Source organism: Taeniopygia guttata, chromosome 13 (assembly GCF_048771995.1).
Source record: "Taeniopygia guttata chromosome 13, bTaeGut7.mat, whole genome shotgun sequence".
Classification (NCBI taxonomy): Eukaryota; Metazoa; Chordata; class Aves; order Passeriformes; family Estrildidae; genus Taeniopygia; species Taeniopygia guttata.
In genome coordinates, this window is record NC_133038.1 from 7576514 (window position 1) to 7587834 (window position 11321).

Sequence of the window (11321 nt, forward strand, 5' to 3'; positions counted from 1 at the left end):
CGGCCGCCGCCTCGCCCCGTACCTTCGGGAGGCGCGCCCGCGGCGCTCGGTGCCGTGCCCCGGCGCTGCCCGCCCCTCAGCCCGCTCGCATGGCGCGGCGGCCGGGCCCGCCGGGCTCCGTGTCCGTCCCGGTGCCGGTGCCGGTCCCGGTGCCGCTCCCGCTCCGGCCTCAGCCCCGCCTCATGGCGCCCCCGCGCCCGCCGCGCCGATGGAACCGGCCGCGCCGCGCTGCCCCCCCTCCCCGCGCAGCACCGCCTCCCCCCCCGCCGCCGATGGGCGCGCCCGCCGCCGCCTGCCGTAATGAGCCCAAGAGCGGCGCCGCTGAAATGCGCGGCGGAGCTCCTCGGCCGTAATGCCCCGAGTGGCAGCGCACCGATGCCGCCGGGACTGAGCTGGGGACGGTCACGGGAATTAGAGAATCACGGACTCAGCTGGGCTGGAAAAGATCTCTGAGGTCATGCAGCCCAAACTAGGACCCAACACCACCATGTCAACTAGACCACTAAGTGCCACATCCAGTCTGTGCTTAAACATCTCCAGGGACGGTGACTCCACCACCTCCCTGGGCAGCCCATTCCAATGCCTGGCACACCTTTCCGTGAAGAAATTCTTCCTGATGTCTAACCTAAACCTTCACCAGTTGCTAGGGGGAAGAGGTCGACTCCCACCAGGCTACAACCTCCTTTCAGGACAGTCCTGGGAGGTGTGGAAGTGCCCCAGGACAGCAAGGAGCAGTTTGCAGAGCAGTGTCCAGCACCAGCCCCAGGAGTCTCGGGGGAGGCACCCCAAGATAGCCCTGAGGGACTCTGGGGGTAACCCCAGGCAGCTCACGGGGTGTCTGAGGATGTCCTGGAGCAGCTTTTGCAGGAGCTGGGGTGGTGGTCCTGGACCAGCTCAGGAGAGGTTCGCTAAGGGGTGGTCACAGTCTGTGCCCTGTAGCCCCTTCTCTGGGGGTTCTCTGGGTGTAGGGTGAGATGGGAACCTCAGAGCAGGCTGAGTGTCTGGGAAGACTCCAGAGTTTCTCCAGTATCCAGGCCCTGTGTGTTCCCCAGGGAATAAGGCCACGGATGCGGGGGTCCAACAGGCTGGCCATGCCCCCCCACCACCACCTCCCAGCCCTTTTCTGCCTGAGCAGAGCTGGACAATCCACCCTTGTCCCTAGCGGGTCTGAAGTAGGTCAGGGAGGCTGGGCCAAGCTCCTGGGGAGGGGAGTGGGTGGCAGGGGGTGCAGAGGGCCCCAGGCACCCACCCCAGTGGCCACACCACAAGGTTGGTGCCCACCCCCTGTCCTGGTAGGACCCCAGTGTCCCCAGCCCAGGGGATGCATGGCATTTCCCTAATTCCCCTTTGGTCTCCTGGGGGGGTTTGGGATCCCTGTGCACCCCTGCAGGCTCCACACCCCTTCTGGGAGCTGGGGTCCCATGGATGCAGGTTGGGGTGGCTGAATCCTGAGGGACAGCACCCAGTATGGACACCTGGGGACTTGGTTTTGGGGAGTGAGCCTGGAGCTGAGCTGGGTGGGAGCTGTGGGATGAGAATAGGGAATACGAAAGACGGGAGAGGGATTTCTCACCCCTTAATTGCAGTTAATGATTGATGAACATGTTTACTGCAGGAGGCAAAGGTCTGGCAGTGTCAAGATGAGAGTGCAGAGGCAGCATCCCCAGGGACACAGCCACAGGTAAGGGATGTCAGCCCCTGTCCCAGCCCCACGGGCACCTTGCTGCATGGAGGGGAGGTGGGGGTGTCTGCCAGCTGTGGGGGTGTCTGCCAGCTGTGGAGCTGCCCACAGACCCGGCACAAGGAGGGAGACACCGTGGTCCTGCCGTGGGTTACTCCAAGCACTGCTTGGAGAGGCCCTCTTGGGCACAAGCAGTGGAGCCTCCAGCCATGCCCAGGACAGGCTCCTGGGGTCCCCCAGGCACACCTAAAGTCTCCTCTGCCTGGAGGCCAACCCTGTCCTGGCATGCCATGTCCTCAGGGAGCCCACGCCCGGGAGTGCAGTGTGGAGCCTGGTGTTTGCTCACCAGCCCGGCTCAGCAGAGGGGACTGTCCCCACCAGCACCTCTCCTGCCCTGCTGGCTGCTCCCCAGGAGGGGTTTGGGGGGCAGCCCTCAGTCTCTCAGGTGCTTGTTCCCTGGTGTGTGCCCACAGGCATCCTGGCAGGATGGCATGGCGCTCCCTGGTGCTGCTCCCCTTCCTCCTGGCAGCAGGTAAGGACTCCTCTTGGTGGTCTGGCATGGGCGAGTGGGAGGTGTTGGAGCTGCTTTCAACTCCCAATACTCTTTCTCCATTCTCTGGGGGAAGCTGCAACCCCAAAACAGCTCCTCTCCCCTGTAGTTTCAGGAAACACAGTCCCCATCATCAACGTGACCATCTTCCATGTGCCTGAGGACCTGGAGCTGGGTGAGTAGGGTGGTCTTAAGAAGGGCCTGGGGTGTCAGAGGAGTGACTGGGAGGTTCTTGGGCAGGGGCTGACACTGCCTGGGCCCCCAGGCCAGTTTGCTTTCCAGCTGCAGGCTTATGACCTTGACAATGACCCTCTCACCTACCAAATCGGAGGGACAGACGCCTTCTACTTCGCTGTTGACTCCGAAACAGGCAGAGTGACACTGAGGAAATCCCTGGACCGTGAGGTGAGGGCAGAGGATGGGGTCAGGTGTCCCTGTCTGAGTGAGAGTCTGGGGGTATGGGGATGGAAGGCAGAGCCTGTGGGTCACTCCCTGGAGGGGAATTGATCTCACAGAGGGTGGGGCTCAGCCATCCAAGGATTGAGCTTCACATTGGCCCTGACCAAGTCCTGCCTTGTGTCCCCTCAGCTCCAGGCCAAGCTCACCATCACTGTGGGAGTGTCAGATGGTGTAAATAACGAGGTGAGTGCTGGGGCAAGGGCTGGGTGGCTGCAGGGGGAAGAGAGCCCCCATGGACAAGGCTCAGTGGGAAGAGAATTGGAAATGGGTGGGTGATGCTGGCTGGCTAGCCATGGTGGGCATGGGATGCCAGAAATGCATCCAGCTCTGCTGGCCACCATCTCCCACACACCCATCCTTGTGCCCTCTCTGACACCTGGTAGGTCTCCAAAAAAATCACCATCATCGTGGATGACCGCAATGACAACGCCCCAGTCTTCCAATACCTGCCATATAATGCCATCATCGCTGAGGTACCTTTCTGGGACCTGCCAGCCCCCACGGGCAGCAGGGCAGGGGTGCTGGGTGGCTCCTGTGGCGTGGGTGTGCCAGCAGGGGTACAACAACAGGCTGGGAACAGCGTGGCCCTGCAGCTGGGTGTGTGGTGACAGCGTGCCTGGGCGTGGGGCGCAGCCAGCACCTGGGAGCACTCTGTCACCAGGGCAATTCCCGATGGGAGCCTCTGTGTCACCCTGAGGCGCTGCAATGTGACTGGGACTCTGCCCTTGCAATGAGTTCAGGGTGTGCCCAAGCTACCTGTCAGCCCAGGACAAGGTGACACTGAATCAAGGTGTAGATGGGGTGTGGGGCTGAGTCCGACCCCCGTCCAGCAACCCCAGGGCTGAGGTGCAGCCTCTGCTCCCAAGGGACCCCAGGGAGGGTAGCGAGGGGGTCCAGCCTCTGCCCAGCCTGGGCAAGGGCAGCAGCTCGTCCCTGTGTGCCCCACGACACTGGGCAGTGCTGCAGGGCAGGGCCAGAACCTGCCAGGGCAGGGCTGGCAGGGTCCAGGCCCAGCATCACTCCCTGCTCTTCCACCACCCCTGCGTGGCCAGAACACAAGTGTGCACAGCATCATCTACACCGTGTTTGCCAACGACAGCGACACCGGGAACGCCTCCAAAGTCAGCTACAGCATCGAGGAGGTGAGCACAGAGCACTGTGGGGTGGGTCACCATACCCAAAGCCCACCCCTGGGCCACCCCTGTGGTGCTGAGGTGCTGGGGGACACGGCCAGGGCAGACCCAGATCTCTGGGGGTGCAGGGAGGTTTGGGGCAATGGGTGCAAGGTGCTGCACAGTTTCAGGCTGGGGATGAACCAGGTGGTTGGGGGTCCCCACGGATCAAACCTGGCAGAAGGAGGGGGATAGAGCCCCTGTCTCTGCTGGGACACCTCTGCTCCCTGCCTTGGTGACACAGGCTGATGTCCCCTGCTCAGGTGATCCCAGACAACGTGAACAATCACCAGCTCTTCTACATCCTGACCAATGGCAGTGTGGTGCTCAATGGTTCCCTGGACTATGCCAAGAACACTTTTTACCAGATCAAGATCCTCGCCCAGGTGGGGACCATCCAGGCTGGGGGTGCAGGGAAGGGGGCTGTGTGTCTGACAGGTGCTCTGCTCCTCAGGATGGCGGGGGATGGCTGCACAACAACTGGACCGTCCAGAAGAGCTTTACTTACCTGTCCCTGACCATTAAGGACATGCCCAACCTGGACCCACGGTTCCTCAATGAGCCCTACTCGGGCTCTGTGCCTGAGAACTGCGACCTGGTCAGGAGCCTGCCTGCCCCAGCGTCATGTCCCTGTCCCTGTCGCTGCCCCTGAAGTGTCTGGGCCACCAGGCCTGTGGGCAGCTGGAGATGTCGTAGGTCCTTCCCTGATGGCCGTATCCCCACAGGGCACCACTGTGCTGACTGTCACCGCCATGGACCAAGACACAGGGGTGAATGATAAAATCTCCTACATCATCACCAGTGAGTGATGGGGCAGAACGGGTCAGGCAGGGGATGACACAGTGGGATGAGCAGGAGGGGTGGTCAGGCAGCAAGGGGTACCCTGGAAACTGGTTCTGGGCACCCAGGCTCTGCCAGCCTGACATGATGGCAGAGAGAGGGCCAGGCCTGCCTTTCCCAGTGGCTACCACTGGTTCCTGCTGTCCCCTTGTCCTAGATGCCAGTGTTCCTTTTGTTATCAATAACACAACGGGCACCATCACTGTGAGTGAGCCCCTGGACCGTGAGCAGCTGCCAAGCGACGAGGTGCTGCTGCAAGTCACGGTGAGTAGGAGATAGCAAGGGGAACCCCATCCTCTTCCTCCCCCTGGGCCCCTCCAACCTGCTCTCTCCTCCTCCCCAGGCACGTGAGGAGCACCCAGATATCCACGGCAAGGTGGCCCAGACCAGCACCCTGGTGACAGTCTTGGTGACTGATGTCAATGACAACAAGCCCCAGTTCTACAACTGCTCCCTGTCCAGCTGCAACTTCTCTGCCAGTGCTCAGAACCACTTCACAGGCAACATCATAGAGCACTCCTCCACCAGACTGCCTGTGTCCAACCTCAACATTGTTGCCTACGACCCGGACAAGGTGGGAGCCTGTCCGTGGTTCTGGGTTGTGATGCCTGTGTCTGTCCTTTCTGCACCACTCACCCTTGCTCTTGTCCCTCCCTGGCAGGGCATCAACAGCAATTTTGAGCTGAGCCTGCAGGGTCCTAATGCCAACGCCTTCACTGTGTTCCCCACAACGATTGCGGGTGCAGGGGAAGTCCAGATCCTGGTGCAAAACTCAGCCTTAGTGGACTACGAGATAAGCCATGTCATGGTGGTGCAGGTGGGACTTGTAGGGCTGGCCTGCCCTGCGGAGGCAGTTCCTGCTCCCTGCATCCTATGGGCACAGTGGGGACACAGCCCTTGGCTTGCAGAGTTCAGGAGCTAAAGCAGAACAGGGCTCTGCCCTGGCAGTTTGTTTGGTGCAGGGGAGCTGGGCTGGAGTGTGACAGGTCTCTGTAACGTTTGGGGACTCATGTGAGACACAGTCCCTTTTCAATCCTGCAGGTCATTGCTAATGACACGGGGAACCCTACAGACTGCTGCTCCACAGCCACAGTGACCATTGACCTCATCGACAGCAATGACCACATCCCTGAGTTCCCCCAGAGCACCTACACCCTGAGTGTGATGGAGAACAGCCCCGATGGCACCATCATCACCCCAAACATCACGGTCAGGCACTGAGCAGGCAGTGGGCACACCTCATATCCCCAAGCAGTGCACTGGGCACACCTAGCACTTCTAGTACAGCTTGTGCTGAGGGCACTGATCTCTCCATACACACAGGAAGGACTCAGGACTAGTGGGTACTCAAGGGTGGGACCCCTTGTCTATCAGGGCCACATTGTGGGGTGCTCACTGCCAACAGCCACTGCCCCAGACTCGTCACTGCTCTGAGGGCTGAAACAGATTGACCAGATGGTTCCTTCTTTCTTTTAGGCCTATGATCCAGACAGTGGTGTCCTGGGCCAGATCACCTACCAGCTGCTCCCAGAGACCATGTACGTAAGGGCAGAGCCAGCCCCAAACAGGGCATGGTGCTGGAGAGTGGGCTCCAGGCCTGAAGGCTCTGTGTATGCCACAGCTGTGACATCTTCACCGTGAACGCCACAACCGGGGCACTGCTGGTGCGCAACGGGAGCTTGCTGGACCGGGAGACTCGCTCCATCTACTACGCCAACCTCCAGGCCAAGGATGGGGGTGACCTGGTGGGCACTACCGTGCTGGAGATCACCGTGCTGGATGCCAACGACATGGCACCCATCGTCATTGGCTCCTACTTCATCTCGGTGGAAGAGGGGCAGAATGTCAGTACACAGATCCAGGTACGTGCCAACAGAGGTGGGGGGGTTGACAGGGCTGTCGGAGGGGTGGGACTGTCCCCAAGGTGCCCAGCAGCCCTGTTCCAAATGCTGACCTTTTCAGGCCATCGACAATGACGAGCCTGACAGCCCCAACAGCAAATTGGGCTTCATGATCTTGCCAGGACTGTTCAGCGACAACTTTACCATCAATGAAGACACAGGTGAGATGCACAGCAAGGAGCCGCTGGACTGTGAAGCCTTGGAAGATGAGCGTGGACAGATGGTGGTGACAGTGATGGTGTATGACCACGGCAAGCCACCGCTGAACACCACGGTGAACGTCACCATCACCGTGGGGGTGAGCCCTGGGCACAAGCAGGGACATGCTGGGGCAGGCCTGAGCTTGGAGCTGGGATGGATGGGCAGGGTGGGGCTGTGGAATCCCTGGCTGTGGCAGAGGTGCCGTGTCTCCAGGCTTTCTGTGGCGGCAGAGTGAATAGCTGATGCAGGGAGGCAGGAGAGGGCTTGTGTAGCTCCTGCCTGTGGGCAGGAAGGTGCCCACACTCCTGTCCCCAGCTGGCTGTGGGGAATCCTGTTTCCTGGAAGGGTTACAGCCGTGGGCTTTGTCTTCTGCAGGACCTGAATGACAACATTCCCGTGTTCCTCAACCAGTCCTATGAGTTCTCAGTCTTTGAAGACTCTCCAGGTAGAAGTTGTATGGCCAGGTTTGTGGGACCACCAGTGGCCCTGAGTCAGTGCCCACTGTCCACTCAGTGTCTGTCTCCACCTGCAGGGTCCTTTGTGGGTGAGGTGAATGCCACAGATGCCGACCGGACGGAGATCAATTCCCGCATTTCATTCCGACTTGAGAGAGGCAGTGGCTCCAGCAACTTCTTGATCCGCTCAACCCGCCTGGGGCCGGGGAACTACAGTGGGCAGCTGTCTGTAGACCCTGAGATGTCCCTGGACTACGACACGCTGCAGCAGAAGTTCTTCACCCTGACAGTGCTGGCAGAGAACACGGCTGCAGACAATGCAGGGGACAAGGCCAACGTCTCGGCGATAGTCCACATCCTCGATGTCAATGACGAGTCCCCCACCATCCTGCCAGGCTCACTGCAGGACGCCTCGGTGGCTGAGAACGGGACACAGCGGGGTCTGATCCACACGCTCAGTGCCTTCGACCCTGACACCAACCACTCGCTGGTCTTCGAGGAGCTGGCGGTTGCCTGCTTCAAGGGGGACAGCAGTGCTGAGGACGTGTGCTGGGACTGGTTTGTGCTGGCGCCCAATGGCTCAGTGCTGGTGAACAGCTCGGACATCGACTACGAGGTGTGTGACAGGGTCCTGCTCACACTGAGGGTGGAGGACCTGTACACTGAGAAAGGCAACCGCTACAGCCAGAACGGTACGGCCCCGCTGCCCGCGCCCTCCACCACCACTGGGCATGGCGGGTGCTGGGAATGCCTCTCCCACCTCCCACGGGAAGCTGTGGGCAGCAGGGCGGGAGCTGGGTGGTTTGGCCACAGAGGGAAGGTGTCCCCAGTTCTTTTGACCTGAGCCTTTTGGGAGGACAGAGCTCCCACAGGTGCTGCAGGGCTGCTCTGTTGGTGATCAGAGCTCTGCTTTTGGGACATTTGCAGAAACCCTGAGGATCATCATTATTGATGTGAATGACAACATGCCAGTCTTCGAGGCCATCTCAGAGACTTTTGGTGAGCAGCTGGGGTTGGCACATCATGTGGGCTCCTCGCTGCACCCACGCATGCCCTGCCACATTCACCAGCAGCAAGGATCTGCCCCAAGCCTGGGGCAGAGCTGAGCAGCGCAGGGGCCAGGCTGGGGTTACTCAGTGCTTTCCATGAAGGCTACGGGGCCAAAGGCAGCAGTGGGTGCTTGGAACACTGGGGCTGTGTGGGCGTGGGGTCTGCAGCAAGTCTGGCTGCTCACCAGCATGATTGCACCATCCATCTGTCTGTTCCTGGCAGTGGTTGTCCCTGAAATCTCTCCCGTGGAACTGCAAGTGGCTACTGTGAAGGTGAGGAGCTGCCTACCCGTATCTGTCTGTCCGTGGAGCCTTGTTCACTTGTCCCCACCACGGACAGGCCATTCCCACCCATGCTCCTGCCATGCCTATCCCTGCAGGCCACCGATGCTGACTCAGGGTTGGGGGGAACCATCACCTTCTCCATCGTCAGTGTGGTGCTTGTGGAGGACAACGGGGTCAGCCGGCCCTTCGAGAACCTCTTTGGGGTGTCCACAACACCTGACAAGGGCGCCTACATCGGGAGTATCCGGTGAGGCCATGGGTCTGGGCTGGGGTGGGAGGAATGCAGCTCAGCTCCTGCCTCCTGCAGGGCCAGCACAGGCTGGAAAGGGGACACAGCCTTTCTGGAGTCCTGGCTAGGGATGGAGGTAGCTTGAGGGATGGCAGGGGGACATCCAGTGGGATCACTGATGTCCCTGCCCTCACAGAGTGGCCAGCAACCTTGATGAATCACTGAAGGGGCAGTACAAGGTGACAGTGGAGGCTAAGGATGGTGAGGAACCGGTGCACAGAGCACAGACCGTGCTGAGTGTGAGTGTCACCCCCAACCCCTGGCCCAGGACGCCACGTGCCCAGCCCAGCTCTGCTCACCCCTGGTCCCTCACACAGATCTTCACGGTGGATCAGAGCTACCGCGTCCGGCTCCAGTTCGTGACAACGGTGGAAGAAGTCCAGAGTAACTCCGAAAATATTAAATTGTAAGGGGTGCTGGGCTGGGGCTGGGAGTCCACAGCTGGACCCACCAACTGTGTCTCTCAGCTTCATGGACTGTGAACAGGGTGGGCCAGGCAGGTCCCCAGCAGAGGAGGGGGCTTCAGGGGGTCCATCTGTTTCCCGTGCCCATGAGCAGAGCAGCAGGATGTCCAGCCCAGCTTCCCCCCCTCTCTCTTGTTCCTAGGGCCCTGACCACCGTGACCAAGGCAGCAGTCTACGTGGTGGCCATCCGAAGTGTGGAGGACACCCGTGACACCCAGTGAGTGGTGGTGGGCAGGGGGACATGGTGGTGGCATCAGGGGTGTCACTGTGGGGCAGGGCACCGTGCCCTGCACCCCAATACCACACTCCCCCCATCTCTGTGAATCTGCAGCGTGGATGCCAAGTCAGTGATGGAGGCCTACTTCGTGTACAGCAATGGCACTGCCCTGGATGTCAACGACCTGAGCATGTGAGTGCCGGGGCTGGGCACAGGCACTGCCACGTGTTGGAACCAGCCCCGCTGCTCACACCTCTGCTTTCCTTGGCAGACTCATACAGTCCGACCCGGTGGGCTTGGCTGAGCTGGTGAAACTGGGCCTGGCTGTCATTGTGAGTGGGGCCAGGCAAGGGGCACGGGGAGAGGGCAACAACCCCTTTGGGGCTGGCTGGGGGGTTCCACTGGCTGGAACTGTGCCTTCACCCCTGCTCTGTTCCAGGGCCCCGGCGAGGTGACAAAGCCCACCAAGGAGGTGGAGCTGATTGGCATTATCGCAGGACTGGCAGCATTCCTGCTCATCTTCATACTCATCATGACCCTGGTTTTGGTACTCACCACCAGGAGGTACTTCACTGACCCCCATCTACCACCCCCCACTGCCCTCATCCTAACCAGCACCCCCAGACCCATCCCTATCCTCCAACCCGCTTCTGCCCACCCCATCTCACAGCCCAGCTCCTCCCTGCCCCTCTCACCCACCCCACCCCTGGGCTTTGCAGCTACAAGAGGAAGCTGAGTGCCATGAAGGCTCTGAAGGTGGCCACAACATTCAACCCTGCAACAGCACAGCAGGGAGCTGGCATCCCTGGGACCAACCAGTACAACGCTGAGGGGTGAGTGGGGGGCTCCCTGCAGCAGGTGGGGAGAGACCAGGCTTGTCCCCACATCCAGGGGCTGCAGGACTCCAAGGGGCAGCACTTACCTGCCACCCATCCCTGACAGGGCCAACCCCATGCTGAACCAGCCGCTGGATCCCTCCCACGACCTGGGCTTCCACGAGGACTCCATCTCTGTGACCAGGTGAGCCCTGTGGGCAGGTCCCAAAGGCCACAGGCTGTCACCTCATACCTCACTTCTCCAGTGCCTGGGTCCTTTTTTACCTCCCACCCTCCATTCTCCACAGCACTAATTCCCTGGATGAAAATACAGTAAATGCACCAGCAGATGACAGCTTTGAGGTTGAGGTGAGTGTGCAAAGAGCTGCCAGTACTTGGCAGCTGGGAGTCCTGACAGAGCACCTTGCATCTCCTCTCTGCTGCGGTCCCCAGGGCCTCATGGACCCCTTGTGTCCTTTACTCTGCACCCCTCAACAGCCCTCAGCTCCTGGGAAGGACGGGTGTCCCTGCCCTACATCTCTGTTCCCATCCCTCCTGACCACACTTTCCTCCTGCAGCAGGTCAAAATGCAGCCAACAGATCCCACTGACAAGGAGGTGCTGGTGGCTGCCCTGAACCTGAAGGAGCCCACCAAAACAGCGTATCTCAACACCACCTTCACCACCACGGACCTGTGAGCAGGCTCACAGGGCACAGCAGGGCCAGAGCAGGACTCAGGCAGCTGCTTCAGCATTGATATGTTCAGTGTCTGGCAATAAAACTGTTCCACAGGGGTCACAGTGTCCTGTGGTCAGCAGCACAACTGCCTGGGGGGCTCAGTTAGCTTGGAGTCATCTCTCCCAGCATGAAGTGCTGGCTTTGGGTCAGCTGGTGCCAGAGGGGAGGTGCCACTGTGGGGCTCAGCTGGGCTTTTGTCCCCAGG

At 60.5% G+C, this 11321-nt stretch overlaps 1 protein-coding gene across 2 annotated transcripts; it reads left to right on the forward strand.

Annotated features, from left to right (window-relative positions):
• The first annotated feature begins 1589 nt into the window (after positions 1–1589).
• On the forward strand, positions 1590–11172 carry CDHR2 (cadherin related family member 2). Of its 2 annotated transcripts, none has more exons than XM_041718920.2 (32): positions 1590–1681; positions 2155–2213; positions 2341–2406; positions 2497–2636; positions 2820–2873; positions 3074–3163; positions 3743–3832; positions 4126–4248; positions 4317–4460; positions 4588–4663; positions 4860–4966; positions 5046–5276; positions 5364–5519; positions 5744–5911; positions 6179–6240; positions 6324–6564; positions 6665–6901; positions 7180–7249; positions 7337–7951; positions 8187–8258; positions 8532–8581; positions 8689–8840; positions 9019–9121; positions 9200–9288; positions 9489–9563; positions 9678–9755; positions 9835–9895; positions 10003–10127; positions 10283–10396; positions 10506–10583; positions 10687–10747; positions 10960–11172. In XM_041718920.2, the coding sequence occupies exons 1-32, from the start codon at positions 1590–1592 to the stop codon at positions 11074–11076; spliced, it is 3996 nt and encodes a 1331-aa protein (XP_041574854.2). In that variant the 3' UTR covers positions 11077–11172. The 2 variants fall into 2 exon arrangements, with proteins under 2 accessions (XP_041574854.2, XP_041574855.2); XM_041718921.2 differs by having other exon boundaries at positions 1616–1681; positions 10957–11172.
• The last annotated feature ends 149 nt before the right edge of the window (positions 11173–11321 follow it).